Below are 20,973 nucleotides of genomic sequence, written 5' to 3'. Positions count from 1 at the left end.
GAAGTGGAGGTGAATAGTCTATTACAGAACCTTAATGTGAATACATCTGTGGGATTGGATGGTATACTGGCACGGGTCTTGCGTGAAGCGGCTAAAGAATTGTCAGTACCCTTGACCATTTTGTTTAATTCGAATCGTTTAATCACAGAGGCGAGTGACTAAGATAATAGCAGGTCTATGGAATGAACCATATGAGAACAGGTTGAAGATTTGTGGGTTGCAGAAACTAGTTGATAGGCAGAAAAGGGGAGATATGATTGAGAATTCAAATTGCTAAAGGGATTCTATAGGATTAATTCAGAGGATATTTTTGAGATCAGGACTGGTGGTGGGAGAACTAGGGGACACCCATGGAAGCTGAGCAAGAGTGTGGTTAGCAGGGGTGTTAGAGCTGGGTTCTTTAGAGTGGTAAATGAGTGGAATAAGCTGCCAGAGTCTGTTGTGGGTGCTATGATGGTGAGCGAGTTCAAGGCAAGGTATGATAGATACTGTGAGAATGTCGTATAGTTGTGTGGACATGATGTTTAGGGCCTCCCTCGATGAGTCTAAGGACTCCCTGGAGTTGCCCGAAATAATAATAATAATAATAATAATAAAAAAGTTGGTTGTGTTCTGTAATGATGGAACACTGTACTATATTTGTGAGTATTTTAAGTTTTATTTGAGTTAACTGTCATTCCAAATATTTCTGCAGCATGGCATAGTTTGTCAAAGTGTTGCTGTGCCTTACATAAAGTTGGTTGTTAGTATTGCGCCAAATCCATCCCCAACCATCCTGAAAATGTAGTCTAGGGTTATTATAAAGAATATCGGAGCCAAGGTATCTCCTTGTACAACTCCTGTTGTTATAGGAAATTTTTCTGTCAATTCTCTATTGACAAGAACACAGGTGTGAAAATCTTGATAACGTGCTGCAATAATTTTGTCGGGAATACCATAATGATAAAGAATATTAAAAGTGTAAATTCTACTAATGAAATCAAATGCCTTTGTGAAGTCTATGAAATTGAGGACAATAGGAATATTCTGGTCTTTGTAACCTTCCAATAATCTTCTTATGCTGTGAAGGTGTTCTGTCTGTTCTGAAATGTGGAAAAGCAGCTGGGGTAGATGATATTCAACCAGAAATACTCAAGTATGGAGATATAAAAGTCTTACAGTGACTGCACTGCATAGTTCAGAAGGCCTGGACAAAGGGATGAACTCCAGATGATTGGAGTAGAGCTCTCATAGTACTCATATATAAAAAGGGAAATAAAACTGAATGTGAGAATTACAGAGGTATTTCCCTACTGAGTGTTCCTGGTAAGATTTATGCAAGTATACTTGAGAATCGGTAGCGAAGGATTGTGGAAGGGAAGTTTGGTGAAGAACAAGCTGAATTCAGGCCAAATACAGGCTGTCAGGATCACTTAACCACAAATAGTTGAAAAATCATGGGAATATAACAAAGATCTGTATTTAAGTTTTGTAGATCTGGAAAAGGCATACGACAAGGTGCCAAGAGAGAAACTATTCAAAACACTACAGTTAAATGGTGTCAATGGTGCATTATATCAAGCAATACTTAGTCTTTATTTGAGTTATAAGTCAGCAGTAAGAATTTAAGGAAGTACAGGAAAATGGTTTAATGTTAAATCTGTTGTGAGACAAGGATGTACATTGTCCCCACTTCTATTCATTATCTATATGGATCACATTATGAAGGAAAGTGGTATTAAACCTGATATCAAAAATGTTAATCTCAGCTCTTTACTTTATGCAGATGATGTCATACTTCTAAATAAATCCAGTACAATTCGGCAAATTTCCGTAATTAAATTGAATAACGGTTGTAATAGATTTGGCATGAAGATCAGCAATAACAAGACAAAGACAATGAAATTAGGGAGAAGCATTGAAAATATCATCTACATTGTGAATGGAGAACCTATAGAACAAGTAAAACATTTCAGGTATATTTTGGTTTATATTAAACTAAAGTTTCGCTCTAACATGGTAGTAGTAGTAGTATCCATAATTTTCGTAATGTATTTCAGCTACTTAGGCACGATTTTTATTATTATTATTATTACATATTTAGCGAAGATAGCAAATTAAATATGGAAATAGACAACAGAATCGACAAAACCGGTATGGTAGGAAGTCAATGGAATAAATTTATATGAAGTAATAGATAAATTAGTCAAAACAGTGTTCAAACCAATTTTAACTTATGGATCTGAGAGCTGGGTTAGAAATAAAACACTTGACCAAAGACTACAGACCACAGATGTCAAAGTCCTGAAAAAGATTAGAGGTGTGAACAGATGGCATCAATGGTAATATCATATTAAAAAACGAGGATATTAGGAAAGAACTTGACATTGTTAGCAGAGTTAATCTCAGGTGGTATGGTCACTTAAACAGAATGGGAGAGGAAAGATTAGCAAAATAAGTGTTCTCTGCCATGTTGGCAGGAAAAAGACTCAGAGGTGGACTAAGATACAGGTGTATCGATACAGTAAAAAGTGCCTTAGAAGACAGAAATATAAGATCTGATAATGTTGAAGTCTTGACAGGTAACAGATTGATTCGGAGGAAAATTGTAGATAGGAAGTTAGTAATGATGTAAGTTTTTCGTGTAGTACTACATATCCTGTACACCCCCTTGAGGGTACATGTCAGGAATTTGATGATGATGATGATGAAATTGAGGATAAGAGGAATATTCTTGTCTTTGGAACCTTCCAATAATCTTCTTACACTGTTAATGTGTTCTGTGTTCAATTCTTCCATATTCCATATTCTCTATTTATACCATTGGAGCTCTTACTATTTTATAAATGATCCATTGTTCATGTTTCACCTTGTACTTCACTAACCTTATGCCACTGATGATGACGTAATTTTCAGGTGGGAATATCTGGCTATTTAAAGTTTAATACTTTATTCATCCTTATCCATGTGTTCACGTATTATTCTGTCCTACCTTTATGGCATAAGTATATCTCGAAAAAAATTAGCTATTGCAACTATATTTGATTTCAACAAGAGGTTTTATATCTAATCAATTAACCAAAATAGATCTCAAAGTAACATGCCTTGTAATAAATAAATAATGCTACAAAATGCAAAAGGATATAATGCTTTTAAAATCACATATAATGTGTGTATGTGATGTTAAAAACACACATAATGTGAAAATTTCTGAATACAGTTATGGATGAAATACCACATAGAGATGAAATATTAATACAAATCATCAGTGTGAGAGAATACTTGGCATATAGTATCAGTATTACTTAAGGGGGGAGTTTTCTGATTCTATGGAATCTGAAAACTCCCCCCTTAAGTAATACTGATAATTGTTTCTTTTTTTTTTTTTTTTGTAAAACCAGCAAATCTGTGATATATGTACCATAACATAACATAATAATGATATCACTGTACCACTAAAACCTTTGATTTTATATGAAACAATTATCACACTGTTACAACATGGCTAGGAAAATTTTCTCTAAATAAAATAGTATTCTAATTAAGCTTAGCTATACCCAAATCTTAACATATGAAAATATACTCACCGTCTCTTGACATTCCTAATGCTAAACACTTCTGTAATCGGCAATATTGGCACCTATTTCTATTAACTCTATCTACAACACAATTCTTCTGCCTGGGACACTGATAATTCACAACACTGGATTGACTTCTTCTGAAGAAGCCCTAAGATGATTGAAATATTAAGTTTTATTAATAAAATGCTTAGTGTATTCTGTTTACAATCAACATCTGACACTGGAAAATTCCAGAAATGTATTTGTCAAAAATCCTGATTTTGGAAATTAAAACATTAGATAATAAAATAAAACAAAATGAAGCTTAATTACAAAAGCTGTATTTTTGCATATCAGTTAAACAACTTAAATATATTCCACAACTGAGTGGTTTCATTATGTATTGCTTCTGAGGGAAAGAAATGTAGGTTCAAATATCATCTATGATGGACTGAAGTTTAGTGAACCTTTTTTAAGCACATAAGTAAGCCGGTAGTTTTTTTAGATGGCAGAGTTTCACCTTCTGCAATACACGCAATTAAAAGATGTCTGTCTCATAATGTTTACAAAGCATATAAATATGAAATTTTTTCCATCTGAAAAGAGATGGAACCATTCTGAAAATACACATTAAGAGACATAACACAATGAAGCCAAGAAAGATGCTTTTGTTTTCAACCAACTGCTGAACACAAACTGAATTTTACTTGATATAGCAACTGCTTTAAGATTTAAATGTTCCTCATGCATACATATATGTGGATTAAACAGCAATAACCAGGGCTCAAGAAATTATGGAAAAACCATACCACACAAAAAGATGTACTCATCCAAGACTCATCAATTTTAAATGATGTGTCCTAGTAAATCAATAGGAGTTCATCAAGTGATTAGTGGTGCTGCATCTGTGTTTTCTTTAAAAGAAGATTTTGTGTAGAAAGTGTCCGGTCTGCTGCTACTCGTCATGCGAGTGTATTTGTCAAGCTCTGGCTATAACTATATACAGGTAAGCCTCATATAACGCGGATGTTAGGTTCCATAGAAATGGCACGTTATGCGAGACTCAGATCACATACAAAAAGTAGGGTTGGGTTCCGAAATCGTTTTTTTTTTTTTTTAATTATATAAACAACAATGACATACCCAATAAAATTGTATTTTTATTTAATTCTTGTAATTCATGTAAGTTAAGAAAACATATAAACTATGGAACAAATATATAGTATAAACTTATAAAATTACAAATTGTACATAAACATCATTGCACATAATAAAGCACATATTTTAATCGTCATCACTGTCTTCAAAACGAACATTTCATAGATGTTACAAGTAATCAGAATTTCTTTATTTCTTTATTTAAGAGTGGCCGGAAGTCGTCATCACTTGAAATCTCTTGAACATCATTTGTATAATTTTAATTGCATACTTCAGCTGATTTAGTTATCAAGAAGTCAGTAATAAGACCTTGCTTACAACTATGCTGCAATTTTTTATTAAGTTCATAATACGGAGCTAAACAAATATCCAATTGTCTCTTGAATTTTCCGGAGCCCTCTGTTGAGGGATCTTTATCGGTAAAATAGCTTCCTAACTTTCTTGCCAAGTCCAATCCTTTTGCTAATTTCTCTAAACTGAATTTTTTAACGGATTCATCACAATCAGAATCTTTGACAGAACTTTCCCCATCATTTGGTTTGATGTCATCTATTAATTGTACCAGTTCCTCCTAATTTAAATTCATTTCCTCATCAATTAATTCACTAATTTCATTTTCAACCATATTGCAAAAGCCCTTTAAGTGGCCATTACTATAGAAATAATTTTTTTACATAAAAAAAAACATTACATATTGTATGTAACTCACCAGAAAATAAAGCACTCAGCTTTGGATTAGCACACATGATTTTAATACGTTTTCCTGGCAGAAAACAAAGAACTTTCAACAATAATTAACACTTTACAGGTAAACAGTTGATGTACATGCGTGCTAAAGGGTATTTCCCCTAAAATTCGCTACTTATAACTACATGAGCAATACGGGCAGACACAAATTTAACAAAGAAATTTGATTTTTAAGTCACACAGTGAAAAATATATGAAAAGATGAAGGATTACTGCAATTTGTAGACCACGTTATATAAGTACCGCATTGAACAAGGGTTGCTACAATGTGTAGACCGTGTTATAGCAAAACCGCATTATACGAGGGTTACCTGTACAAAGAATATACATATGTGGTCTTTGTATATAGTTATAATGACGAATAAGCAATAGTTAATAATTTCCATTTCAGAGAGAGAGAGAGAGAAATGGAAATTAGAAGAATCTTGAACAACCTGTACAGCAAAAAAGAGACTTCTGGTCTTGATAGTATCTCACCAATTGTACTGAAGAGATGTGCTCCTAAACTAACACCTGTTCTTTATCATCTCTACACCTCATTATACTCAGTTGGCATCCACCATATAGTAATGGAAGCGAGCCTATATAAAGCCAATTCCTTAAAAAAATATTTTTTTTTAAAAAGTGATAAGCATTTACCATCAAATTACTGACCAAATGCTTTCCCTTCAGTGTTGTCTAAAGCAATGAAGAGGATCATAAACGTCTTCAGTATCTGGAGAATTGTCAACTAATCAGTGACCACCAATATGGATTTTACCAATCAAGATATATAGCAGATCTCCTTACTATATCACTCACCTCTGGACATGCATCATGGAAAGGCTTAGAGAGACCTGTGCTGTTGCAATGAGCAATTCTAAAGTGTCTGATAGGGTTTGGCTTTGAGAGCTTTTCAACAAATTGTCATCTTATGAACTACTGCTGGTTTTCTCTCAGGAGTGAAAAGAAATCTCTTCACTACTACTTTTCATCCACCTCTTTCTCATATAGAGGGAATTTAAGGAGAAAGGTGACCGGCAGGCACATGAACAGTATAAAGCACAGACCAGAAGGGTAACGAGTGTGGTAAGAAAAGCAAAAAAGAATTACGAAAGCACATTGGCCATGCAGGCTAAATCCTAAACAGTTTTTTCGATATGTTGCAAGTAAAAGAAAAAATGTATATGGCAGAATGATTTTAAAGAATGCCGATGGTAGGGAGGTAACCGAATCAGTTGATATAGTTGGATTACTGAGCGAGCACTTTGCAAGAATATATCATCCAGGTGGTGACATTGCAGAAATGAATGAACGAATAGATTATACAGGAATTGTGGTGAATGAAGTGGAGGTGAGTAGTCTATTGCAAAACCTCAATGTCAATACATCTGTGGAATTGGATGGTATACCAGCTCGTGTCATATGTGAAGTGGCTAAAGAATTGTCAGTACCCTTGACCATTTTGTTTGATTCGAGTCTCGGGTCTGGGTTAGTCCCGAGGGGGTGGAAAGAGGGGAAAATGGTTCCACTGCATAAAGGAGGTTCCAAGACTGCTGTTGTAAATTACTGACCAATTAGCATATCAGGAATCATTGTCAAGGTCTTGGAGAAATTAGTTGAGAAGAGTACAGGATTGGATAGATGAAAATGGGATACTGCATGGGGGACAACATGGTTTTGTGAAGGGTAGATCATGCCTCAGTAACTTGCTCACATTTTATAACACAGTGACGGCTGAACTGGATAATGGTAATGTGTTTACAGTGATTCTACTGGACCTTGCCAAGGCCTTTGACAGGATACCACATGGAACTCTAATCAGTAAACTGGAGCAGATGGGGATAGATATAGGGTTGGTGAGATGGATAGGAGGGTGGTTGATGGAGAGATACCAGAGTGGTTTATTCAGGAGTGGAGTCCAAAAGACAGCTTGTGACTAGTGGTGTGCCGCAGGGTTCTGTTCTTGGACCACTACTTTTCAATTTGTTCATTAACAATGTAGGAAAGGATCTGAGCGGAAGTGTTCACTTGTTTGCTGATGATGCAAAGTTGGGTAGAGCAATTGTGAGTGCACAGGATGTCAAAATTTTGCAGGATGATTTGGATAGTTTGGAGGACTGGGCTAGGAAAAATGGATATCAATTTAATGTGGCAAAGTGTAAGGTTATGCATTTTGGAGTGAAACGATTAGCAGCAGTATATCACATTGGTGGAACCGTACTCCAGGAGATTGATGAGGCCAGGGATTTGGGAGTGTTGGTGGATAGGGAGTTGAAGTTTAGGGGCACATTGCAAAAGTGGCTAAATCAGCTCATCAAATCACTTGGTTGCTGAAAAATATTTTAACAAGCAGAGACAAACAAGTTATTGTTCCTCTATATTGAGCCTCGATAAGACCCCATCTAGACTACTGTGCCCAGATATAGGCACCAGGGTTTCTTCTTGATGGGGAGGAGGTGGAGAGGATCCAGAGACGAGTGACCAAGATGATAGCAGGTCTGTGGAATGAACCTTATGAGAACAGGTTGAAGATTTGTGGGTTGCAAAAATTGGTTGATAGGTGGAAAAGGAGTGATTGAGACATTCAAATTTCTGAAGGGTTTCTATAAGATTAATCCAGAAGATATTTTTGAGAATAGGACTGGTGGTGGGAGGACTAGGGGTCATCCATGGAAGCTGGGCAAGAATGTGGTTAGCAGGGGTGTTAGAGCTAGGTTTTTTACTTGGAGAGTGGTGAATGAGTGGAATAAGCTGCCAGAGTCTGTTGTGGGTGCTATGACTGTGAATGAGTTCAAGGCGAGGTATGATAGATACTGTGTGAATGTCGAATAGTTATTCTTGACATGATGTTAGGGCTTCCCTCGATGAGTCTGTCGACTCCTTGGAGTTGCCCGAAATAATAATAATACATAATTGACCTCCTCTCACTGATCTCAAACCGTGTTTGTAGTTCTGATGATAAGCATACCCTCCACTCATTCTACAAACTGTATAGTGCTCAAACATGTCAAGATTCAAGATCATCTATAATAAGTGCCCTAAACAGTGATCTCCACAAATACAAAATTAATGAAGGAAAATCTCACGTAAAAAGATTTTTTTATATGAGAGTTACCAAGAGTGATTTCCATGTGTTCTCCTACACTGGAACGATAACAACTTAGTCACTTTTAATGCTTCTAAAACAAACTTATGTTTTTTCTAACAAAAAGGACCTTCATTCTCCTTCTCTTACTTCTTGACTTCTCAGACTAACTCTTATTCTTAGCCTTTCCTGGCAAAATCATGACATTTCTGTAACAGCCTCAGTTTTTTCCAAAAAAACTTGGTATTCTTGGTATTCACTCAAGGTGTTACTTTTCATCTGTCTAGCTACGTATTCTGTACAAATCCCATATCTAGCAAACTTTTTAAGAGTTCATCAAAAATATAATTATTTGATGTAAATGAGACATCATACAGAGCAGCAGAAAGTTTTGTTGCTTGGTTAGCAGGTAAATTACACTTTGCAAGAAATTCTTGTTTTCATCCTTTATCTATGTGTGACGCAAAGAAAAGTTATCATTTGAAGTAACATCGCAGTAATGATATTACTTTATTTGGAAACTTTTTTTTTTACTTCATGATTGAGTAAAGGATAAAATCAAGATTATAATTTCTTGTCAAGTATAAGTGTATAGTTTATATTTATGTTGTATGCCAGCAGTTAAAATTGAAGGAGATACAGAATTTTTTTTTATGTAAAATCGGGTATAAGACAAAGAAGGGTGTACACTCTTATTCACTATCTATGTGGACCAGCTTTTGAAAAGGAAGTGGAATTAAACCTGATATCAAAATTAAAGAATTAAACTCAGCTTTTTTTACTTTATGCAGATGAATCTAGCACAGGACTTCAGCATTCCATTAACTAAACTGAATAACCGCTGAAATAAATTTGGCAAGAAAATCAACATTAAAAAGAAAAAAACACGCAAAACATCAACTACATTCTCAGGAGAACCTACAGAACAAGTAATACACTTTGGCTATTTATGCACAAATTTTAATAATGGCAAATTAAATTTAGAAATTCATAAAGAATAAGCAAAGCTGCTATGGTGGAGAACCAGTCAAATAAATTTATATGTATTAGCAAATTACTAAATGAGCATTATATAAGATAGTGTTAAAATCAATTTTACTTTGTGGCTCTGAGAGGTAGGTTAGAAACAAAACAGATCAAAAGGTAAGAGACCACAGCTATGAAAGTTGTGAGAAAATTCAGAAGAGAAACTAGCAGTTTTTCCCATAGTCTGCTATGTCTATTAACCAGTTGTATTCTGGCCAGTCTGTCATCTCTGCACAAGACTGTAACTTACCTGAAACTGAAAATCTCTATAAAAAAAAGTTCTTTGTATCATCAGTGAGGTTCGAACCTGTCTTTTAAAGTAAAAGGCAAAAATATTGCAACTTACTTGCAAATGACTTATGGAGGCTTTCCATAGATTTAACAATACATATTACAGCTTCAGAATAAAAATAATCCCTATGTATAGGAATTAAAGCCCACAATGGCTTAAATGCTATGCTATATAACCTTCAATAGAGGGAAGAGCATAGGGGTAGAAATGAAAGCATTTAAAAGACACAATGGCTGTAAAAGAATCTGAAACTTGATGCAGGAGGGCAGAGCAAAAATGTAAGTATGCAATTGTATAATTTTTTTTTGTTGTTGATTTTGCAATTCATGTTGTCTGCAATATCTATCACTGATTAATTGCACTTATTAAAACAGTAGATTGTATCAAAAATAGAATGGCTGTAAATACATTTAACTTTATCAATGAAAAAAAAAAAAGTGATTTACTGTAGCTACAAATTTATTTTGTTGTTGTTGTTTATTAATGTGAAATAGTGACTAGATGAAAATGTTAAAAATATGCATTTATTTTTACTAAAAGTACCTGATAAGCTTTCAGTTAATAACTTAATGAATACTGCATGCTCATTTCCATTTGCATTGATAACTGCTAATTATTTTAGTCCAACCATATTTATTAATGCAAATTTTTTGCATTTCTTCACTTGTGCAGCCAAGAAGCATTTGTGTTTCTAAATTAAAAGATATTAATTGATTACTTCCAACCAGCATTATTAAATTATTTAATTATGAACTACAAAAATAAATGTATAGTTTGTTATAAATTAAGCTTTATATATGTAAGCCAAAAACTTTGGTCTTAGATTTCTAACCTAATATTTTTAATCAAGAACAGCGATATGATTGTGGAATTTCATCATGAGCTTGCCTGTCTACATATAAGTTATGACTGATTTAACATTATGGTTGGCAAGGAATTGCAAATTCAGTGTCACATTTGTAGAATACATTCCTTCACTAATTAATTTACTTATTTTGCAAAAAAAAATTAAATGTGACATTATGATTACCATATAGTTCAGTTTGAATGAGTGTCTAAATTTTGCATGTACATCATTTTTTCTTTAGATAACTTTACTAATTTATGACATGTGATAAAGAATGTGGGAAATACAATAAGAATTAGAGCCTCCATTGTTCAGTTAATAACAACAGTGCCTTTGGTTAAATAGAGACCCATGTTTATATTGAATCTGCATACAATCTTTATAAGGTTTTTTTCTGGAAATTTGGATTTTACATCCTACAAAACAAACCGACCTGAAATTATGCAGATAAGATTGACTACTCTATCTGAGCCTAACATGTTAAAGGGAAGATGAAGTAAAGTGATAACAATTAATTTCAAGCAGTTATTTTTTGTGAGTTATAAGAAATTATAGCTGAGAAGTCCTACACTGAAAGCACAATACTTGAGTTGGAGCTGAGGCTAGGATGAGAGACACTATTAACAGCCATTAAAAGATCCAAATGGCAATAGGCAGGTCATTTGGGCAAAGTTGATATATGAATGGTATCCTGTAACTCTTTAACTTGTAACGCTTTGGAATACCATTCAGATATCATCTTTGCCCATTTTTGAGTGTTATGTACCTCTTGCAAGAAATAGTAGGAAGATGAGATTAAAGAGTTGGCTGGAACTCAGTAGTATAGAAAAGTTCAAAATAGGACTGAATGGAGGACTTGGGATGGGTGGGGGAGGCCTTTTTCCAACAGTGGATAGAAAATGGCTGATGATGCTAATAGACATTATGTAAGTGGCACTTTGTGGCAGTACCAAAATGAAAATAATATTAAGAATTGTGGAAGAACACACTAGGAAAAGCATAGATATCTAAAGCATTATATCATTATGAATGCTGACACATTATTCAGCTTTTATTCATGTTTCCTTATTTCCTTGGTGAATGGCTTGTGCTAGGACTTCCATGTAGTCATAAGGATCATCAATAGGAGGTCCACTTTAGATAACAGTCTTTCATAACACTCTTTAAACTCCTTTAAAATCATGTGCAACAGAGACATTTTCTTCCTTTTTCTCAGAGATCAACTCTGGCCTATATACTTATTGCTGAGGGCATCAGAATTAAACAGCAAAAAGGGTTTTACTGGAAGATGACAATAGTATGTATGCAAGTTTGTGTGTGGAGGGTGAGTAGAGTGGATAAAATTTAGAAATAAATTCCTGGAAAACACAGAGAAACAAATACTTCTTTAATAGACAGTCTTCTTTTTTTTTTTTAAATAAAAAAATGATATGATTTTCAAAAAAAATCATATCAGTTTTTTTTTTTTTTTTTTAACACTGATATGAGTTTAATCAACACTGGGACCAGTAAAAGTTTCAAAAAATATCAGAAAGTTTTTAAAAATTATTTTTTTCGTAAGTTTATAAAAGTTTTCACAACTCATGTCAGTAATTCTGAAATGCTTTAACTTGGTACTATTTTTATGAGCATATTTATTAATTTAATTAACTAACAAATTTATTTATTTATTGTATTTTTTTGTTATGGGTACTTTACTTTTGTTCAGATTGTTAATCTCTCCTTAGTCTTCTCACTTTCAATTTACTGCAGATATTATATGGAAAAAAGCTGACTACTTTCAGGAAGTTATCTTTTTCTTTTGAAGCCACGACAATTCATTCAGTCAACTACATCCACTTTGAAGTTCACTCTACATTAAGAATGCTTTGTATATTGGGGAAAGGAAAAGACGTATTGACTCCCGACAGTTACTCACCTTGCAACCTTCACACGTGATGACACCATAGTGAACTCCTGATGACTTGTCTCCACATACTTTACATGGAATAATCTCAATTTGAGCTGTAATTAAAAGAGAAGCAGAAAATAAACAATATGGCCAAGTTCTAACCTAATTATCAGTAGTTTTTGATTATCAAAAGAAACGGGGGTTAAAAAAAGCATATTTACGGTATCGCCCATCTCCTGTCTGTAATTTGTTCTTTGCTGACTTATTACTTCAGATATTTAATACTAACTTGCTTAATCGATAGCTACTAATGCCAGAGACAGAAATTTTTTTAAGAAAGTTAACGACCAATCATCAATCATAAACTTTCGCCATCTACCGACAGCTCACTTAATTAACCGTAAATTAAAATGAGTATGTTTTAAGGATCAGATCTACAGAATAAATCGCATCGGTAACGGCACAGTTCACATTTTTCAATAACGCAGGGAGTATGGGAAAAAGTTTCATTATCACTTCACTTAAAATTTCAATATCAACAAGGTAAATTACATTATGTGTAAATAGAATGCAAATAATAAAGCGAAACCAAAGTTACAGAAAAAGTTTCTACGTGTTTCAAACAATAAAATATGGTGCCTGGAGAAACAAGTTTATATACAGTTAATCACAGCGAAATGGCAACATAAAAACTACGCTCCACTTTTTGAAAACAATAAATTTCGCAAACGAAAAACTCGGTGAAATTAACGATGCCTAGAACACTACAAAATACGGTCCAGTAAATGGCCCCCCCATGACGGAATGTCAAAACAAGATGGACAAGAGTATTATAAATCTAAGTAATCCATCAACAAGCAGTAAGGGGCCTCTGTCGTAGATCGACTGCAATTGAAACTTTTGGTGAATTTATCAACCAGCAGAGAACAGCACTGAAGCTAGCTATGTAAGTGCACTAGAATGTAATAAAATACTTCTGGTTCTATTTCGAAAATTCCTGTAGATTAAGTCAGCAAAAACGAATCATCTGTAATAATTAACCTTCACGTAAGTCATTTAGAACGGAAGTTAAATACATGGCCATACTTCGTGTGTGTGTGTGTGTACGCGCGCGCGAGAGAGAGAGAGAGAGAAAGAGGGGGGGGAGAGATCAGAACAATTTAGCTTTTTCCCCCCTCAGTTAACATTTGCAGTCTGCTTATGTGAATGCATGCATTTTTTGCAGCATTATTATGAAGTTACATAGTATTTTGAAGTAATGCAATATATTTAAGAATAAGTATTTGATGTTAATAGGAAATAAGTTTCCTATGACACCACTGGTCTAAGGGTAGACAATCTGCGATCTGAAAGTTACATAATTGATTGCATTGGTTCTCCTACTTATTTAATTAAATATCTTTCGAATCTTCTTTCAAAACCTCGCTGTCCAAAACAACTCTTATATCAAAACAGCTTGGACTTCTTCATATTTTTACAACGCTTCTCTGACTCCAGGAGAGTTGATGTAATAATAATCTTTATTTTTGCTAAGTAACGTAGTTCTTTTATTCTTTTATTTCTTGCAACTTAAAATTTTATAAATTGTTAATTCTATTAGGATAACAGTAGTCTGATCATTTTCAAGGCGCCTGAATGTTTAAAATATTGAAATAATGTTCTATAGTTATATAATTACGATTGGTAATTACTACGTGATGATAAGGTGGTATAATGGCTTTTGCTAAACTTGGTTTCCTTTAAATGAAGTTACATTTTTTTTTTTTCGAGACTTTTGAACTACTTAACAACGTTACATGCTCCTCTGCATGTAACGTTGCTTATTTATTTTAACTTAAAAATTAATCCAAAACAGCAACGTCCTTTCCTGGGCGCTAAACTTAAGAATACTCAAAAACGAACGACTACAATAAATATTATTTCTATATAATGTAGAAAAAAGCAGATCACTGATATTTCCTAAATATGAAATTCATGTCAAGGCTAATAACAGAAATAATGTCTTCCTCAATTTGGGGGAAAGATTGATTCTTCTGGATGGACCACTGCCGACAACAACTAACCATACAAATTCTTGATATGTGCTCTAAAATCATCAATAAGTTGCTGATATATATACACACACACTAAGTCATAGGGTTGTTGACCATCAGGGAGATCATAAAAGTCCAAGGGTTATCCTGTGGGCCCTTGTGGTTTTAATCTCACTGAGTGATTTCATAATCTGGTACTCATATTATTATTTGTCTTCGTTTCGAAGCGAATATGCCAATTATGTTATTATAATATATTTCCCCTTGTGAAGGGGTGTTTAGGTGGTTGGAATATTTGGAATTACGAACAAAAACACGGAGGTTAGAGGCTATTGTATTATCCCATAGAACTACTGTTCTATGGGATGAACATGTGAAAGGGATTTTGTATGTACGCACACATAAAAGAGGTCACCCCCCCCCCACACACACACACACATTTTCGTTTAGGTATTTTACAATGCCTGATTTTGTTAATAACATTTATTATATTTTCCAATTAAATATGACTGACAGTGTCATTAGAAGCAGAATGTTTATGCGAGGATAAAGATTTGAGTTAACAACTATAAATAAGCAAACTGGTCAAGATCCAAACATTAAAAGAGAAGATTTTCTCTGTTGGTTTCCTTTAAATGAAGTCACATTTTTTTTCGAGACTTTTGAACTACTTAACAACGTTTCATACATGTAACGTTGCTTATTTATTTTAACTTAAAAATTAATCCAAAACAGCAACGTCCTTTCCTGGGAAGATTTTCTCTGTTAATGTTAAAGAGAAGAAAAAAATTACACTGCAGTACAGTAGCCTTCTGATGAGTCCTGAAACTCGGTAGAGATGTTTTAATATTAAAAACAAAAAAAAAAGAAAAAATGCGTCAGACTATTATAACATTCAGTAAAGCAACGAAACTACCTGACGACCCGGGGGGGGGGGTTATTTATTGCTTCCAAGTGGTGTACACAAACATTACTTTTGTTTTTCATGGGAATTTCCTGTCATATGACGGCACATTTGGGTATAATTACATTCACTCATCGCTGTTGTTAAAGGTAATCTCGAACCCAGAGTTGACTTTAAAAAAATTCTGACAGAAAAAATTACCTTTTTATAGCACGTAACACACAAAATCTGTTAATGAAAATCTATAACATACTTGACATCGTTGCTTCACAACAAAGGCAAATAAATGCGAAATGATTTTTAATAGGTGCGTCACCTGGCTACTGAAATAATATCACAGTGTAGCACCCCAAGGAGAAATGCGAATTTTAAAAATAATTACTATTATGGACAAATTTGATGACTGATTCCTATAATAGGATGCTAATTATTAGAACAATAAACTATGCAAAACATGATAGGTTTTATCATATTTTGCACGGGCTTTGTGTTTTGGGGAATCTAGAATAATTATGAGGATATGGATTGCAAGTTGTGGATTTTTCTTGATCATGGTGAGCCTTTTGTTGGAAAAGACAGATGTATGTCTCTTGATAATACAATCTCGCATGCATATCTGATAATTCCAACTGATGATGCGCAGTAGCCTATGATGATAATCTTTTGACCAGGTAGAGAAATCGTACGGAATGAAAATGCCATTATCCACCAATATGGTCTAACTTTGCTCTGTCTGGACCTGGGCATTTTTTTTTTTTTATTGGTGGATAAATAATACCGCCAATATATATTTACGTTTTACTTTAAAAATAATATTCTGATTTATTTCAAAACTGCAGCTACACATACACAAGTATCTAAATCAATAATAATAATAAGAAGAAGAAACTTAGGACAAGGCTATAGAGCCAAAGAATTCATGAATAGTTCGGAGAGATAATTGAGAGCCCCAACACACGTGAGGACTATTAGAAATTTTCTGAAAAGGCGTATGAGACAGCAGAAAAAATTGGTCACCTCCATCTTGAGAGGTATACTGTTGAAAAGGTTATCCTGGATCCGTCTAGATAACTGCTACTACTGTGGAACTAGTCGTCCAGAGTGTCAACTGCTATTCATACTTTTTTTTTTTTTATTTATTTATTTTTTTATTATTATTACACAGTACCTAAGCAGAAAAGTGGAGAGTGGCGGTCAAACAAAGACGTGACTATGAATATCGAAATCTCACATTTGTGGTAGGTAGAATGAAATAACTGAGGGAGCTCTTACAAAACCTGTAATGAGACTAGCCGGGGGACTGAAAACTTGTTTCATCCCCCCCCACCACCACCACCCAAAAAAAAAAAAAAAAAAAAAAAAAAAAAAAAAAACCATGGAGGAGCATGGTTTGAACCCGTCTTACATCTCTGGATATCGCGACAATCTCAATCTGTTTGAGTATTCAATTCCATCTTTGCATTTTTTTAGTTTCTTTAAGTTATTGTTGTCATTTAAAATTCACGCTTGCAAAACAAGCATAGGACTTCTTTTGAGTTCATTTATAATCTTAAGCAGCATAATTTCATTGACCAGAAGAGAATAGAAGATAAGAGTAGGTTTTCTCGTTATTGCTGTACATCTCGTAAAATGGATTCGTGAAAAAAGCTTATCTATACCTTTGGCGAATCAAAATTAAGTAACAACACACTGTTCCTTCTTAATTAATGTACTTGGATTTTCTATGAGAACCAAGCATCCGGTATAGTGCTCAAATTCAGAAGCTGCTATAAGACCAGTGCTTCATTATTTACATGTAACAGCATCTGCTTCACCATCGCCATAATATCTTGTAGCGATGATGGAGGACGGATGATAAACGTTCTGCTTCTGATGGGGATAGGAAGTCATAATCATCTGATGAAAACATTTAAGAAGTTATCAGCAATCTCATCTGATTGAACAGAAGGAATTACACCATCTTAGATATCTCAATTTATCTGAACAACAATTTTAACTATTTGGATATTGTCTTCAGCAACAGAACAGATTTTTTTTTTTTTTTTTTTTTTAAATCCTAACTTTTATACGTTGGAACAAAGACAGGAAACTGTTACCGCTGTGAAGTAGATGACCTCTGTTTTAGAGAAATGAATGAAACTCATGAGCTAAAAGATTCAGTCTTGTTTGTGGACTCTACCAAAAAGAACTTAAAGGTAGCTTTGTCATTGTGTTATTAACAGTCACGAAGGGCCTTCAGTAACTTTCGAACAAGCAATAATACGGGAAGAGGTGAAAATATGTCCAAATTGATGAAGGGGGCAACTAACAATGGAATATTTGTGGTGATTTAAAAGTAATTGCATTACTGTTGAATATACAAGGATGATTACAAAACATTGCTGTTTGTTTTCATGGGAAAACGATGAAACAATATGCCATAAAAGTATGGCCTTCCCCCAAAAAGATTTCACACCAGGAAGAAAGGGAAATGTATTACCAAGTATGACAGAGATTAAGAAAGCTCTGTCACAGAGATAGGCAAAAGTGCTTACAAGAGGGAGCGAAATACCTTATTAACGGTTTTAACTTAGTGTGCATTTTTAACAATTTTTACTTGTACTCATACCAGTTTCTACGAAACAAATATTCTTGTCTGCGTGTTATCCGAAAGCTGCGAATATAAGACTGGATTCTCTACTTGTAAAAGGAACATCTTGCGAAGGAGTAAGACCAGCTAACTCGGTGCTGATTATAAACTTCACAGAAGACAAATTTTCGCCAGACAATAATAAGAATCGGACACACAGATTTCGACATTACAAGTGTTACTGGGCTATCCCGAAACACTTACAGATACTGAAACTCGTTGTCTCTAGTAGTCTTAAAAAGTCAACCAGACCGGTGTAGTGATGCTTTTTTAAATTAATTTTTTAAGTGTTAGGGAATTTTCAGATAGATGATTTTCAGCGCTTGATGCGAGACCAATATCCTGCTTTGGAGGCCTCAAATCGTTTGAAAAAGTATCCTGTTCCGATAAGGACTCTGGGATTCAATCCGGGTATTAACTATAAGTCTACAACCTTTGGTGGCTTGGATTATTAAAAAAAAAAAGCCTCATAATATATGAAGCATTCGTACTCCTGGCTGTCATGGAACTAAACTGACAATTAGGGTTCATCTGATCACAGAATCACCTATAACCTTTGTTTCAAAATATTCCAGTATCTATGGTACAATCGCGAGTAACTTTCCTCCCCGCAATTTTTTTTATCAATAAAAAGCCTTAGGTTTTAATCCCTTTAAGAATAGGACTATTTAGTTTGAAGAATGTTTTAAAGGTAGCTGAGTGAGCAGTCCTCAGCAGTTTGTTCTATTCTGGATTTTATTCCCTCTTTTTCCTCAAACCGGTTGAGTACGTGTATGTCGACAAAGCATATGCAGTGACACCTCGTGGCCATAGTCATCACTGCGCTGATATAACAAAGATAATACACAAGCATAGGAAGAACGTCTTGGATTCCTGTCATTGATATAGATCAATTTGGGAGGTTTTTATTTTTTTAATCTATATCATCAATAATCATGAGATTTCATGTTTAGAGTTTCACTATCGCAAACATGTTTAGTTGGAGGAGAATAGAACGTCCTATTCCATAAGGAAGCAATAAAATCCTCTTAAAACGCAGTCGAAGTAAGCATGGATTTTCGTTCGTTTTGTAAACCTAATATTAAGTATGAGTTCCGCTCCAAATATGTTAACACGTACTTTCCCGCTTTTCCATCCCCAATGCGAATTACGTGTTGGGAATAGAAGGCTGAATAACATAACGATCAACTCCCACGGTGCTCCCTACTGCTGTGCACTGGGAAGGTGTGTTTGACTTTTCCCAGTTTACACACACAGACACATACGCACGCACAAAATGTTTACTACTAACCAACACTTTGCATGTAAAGTACAAACAACATTTCCTGCTTCAGCGAATGCTTGCGGTAAACCGCTAATAAAAAGCAGGTCTCCGACACACTATAACGTGAAATAAACGAACTGGAGAAACCGCAATTGAGGTCAAGATACTCTTCACTAGGCGGATTACATAATCGTTTCTTACTCAACTAAGTCCCGTGAAGTGACGAACAACACTGCTATTTATAAACCTGCCGAGGCTGATGTTGACCGGCCACCGATAGTAAGTAGCACAGAGTGCAAACAGCCCGGGCAACATCTCAGAGGTGCTGGCAGCCAAGTGACGGAAGTGGAATCAGACGCGAAATTTTGGCAGTGGTTAATTGCAGCTAAGAAAGTGGTCATGCAACGACGTCTTAGAAGTACAATAACTTGTGTGTCGTGCCAGATGAATCACGATTTCATTACTGCTACGAAAAACCTCGTTAAAACATTAGGCCAAGCGGCTTGAACCAAATCCGAATTATGTTTTCCCTTTCTCTCACTACTTCGAAACTAATAATCGTGAAATCTTTATACATGTATACACGAACTTTGTCATGAGAATATTCACCACGTCTTATAATGCCTATTTCTTCCTTCGAATTTAAGTATTCCGCACACGAGTAAGTTTATATCTTTTTGATTGAGGGTGCTGCGAATGCTCAGTTATACGCATTACGACTTGTTTCCGAAAACTATTTTTAACATCCAAAGTACTGAATTATTTATAATTTTATAAGAAAATATAAGACAGGTGGTCATAAAGGTGTATTTTAAAATATGCCTTAAATGATTGAATAGACGACAAGGAAACCTGTTCCAGAAATTCTTGGTGGAGTTACAGTCACGTGACACTCCCCGCAGAACACTTCGTCATCATGACAGCGTCCATAACATTTTGGTCACACAATACATATAACTGATAAAAATCAAATCCTTGACAAAGCTGTGTAGAAGGGGAAACATCATTCTCAGTTGCAAAGCTGGGAATATGAAACTACATAATGGTGTAGGTGATGGGGGATATGCAATGGATCGGTATTAGAGATCAGTAATACCGGTAGCGACTTGCTTCTACTAAAAAGAATATTTTCCTTTCAAACTAGCTATCCTCATAAAATTCTGTTATTAACATAATCTTCCCAATTGGCTATATGATACGGTTTTGCTTTCATTGAAAAACCATCTCGCCCTAAGGGCCTTGTTCTTTATAGAACCAGAGTTTATGGCGTGATAAACAGGTACGAGAAATTCCGATTCAAAATGATGAGTGTTTAAACTCCATGGAGATCATCACGCACATCAAGGATTTAGGCCTAGCGTGGCCTGTTCCGGTCTTAGAAGTCATCGTTTAAGAGGACGTTCTGGTTTTCTTTTTCCTAATGGCTCGTACTTTAAGGCTTGTTTTGGTAATCTTTCTATTTTCATTCTTTGAACGTGTTCCATCCATTTATGTTTATATTTTTTAATTTTTTTTATTACTGATTCTTGATTTAATTCTTTCATAATTTCTTCGTTTCTTTTGTGATTTGTGAAGT

The 20,973-nt window shown here is 34.6% G+C and overlaps 1 protein-coding gene across 1 annotated transcript in view; it reads right to left on the bottom strand.

Moving 5' to 3' along the window:
- Positions 1-17,327, bottom strand: part of Hr3 (nuclear hormone receptor 3 ROR-beta) — a 125,753-nt gene extending 108,426 nt beyond the window's left edge. The window contains exons 1-3 of the mRNA XM_090400760.1: positions 17,298-17,327; positions 12,595-12,729; positions 3,567-3,708 (exon numbers count right to left, since the gene is read on the bottom strand). Coding sequence (XP_090256886.1) covers positions 3,567-3,708; positions 12,595-12,729; positions 17,298-17,327 — 307 coding nt within the window. The remainder of the gene's footprint in view (positions 1-3,566; positions 3,709-12,594; positions 12,730-17,297) is intronic.
- Between the last annotated feature and the right edge of the window lie 3,646 nt (positions 17,328-20,973).

This window comes from Typopeltis vanoorti, chromosome 11 (genome assembly GCF_054136105.1).
Source record: "Typopeltis vanoorti isolate ZY-2024b chromosome 11, IOZ_Tvanoo_1.0, whole genome shotgun sequence".
NCBI lineage: Eukaryota > Metazoa > Arthropoda > Arachnida > Uropygi > Thelyphonidae > Typopeltis > Typopeltis vanoorti.
Note: the sequence above shows the minus strand (reverse complement) of the source record. Positions and strands in the feature narration are given on the sequence as shown.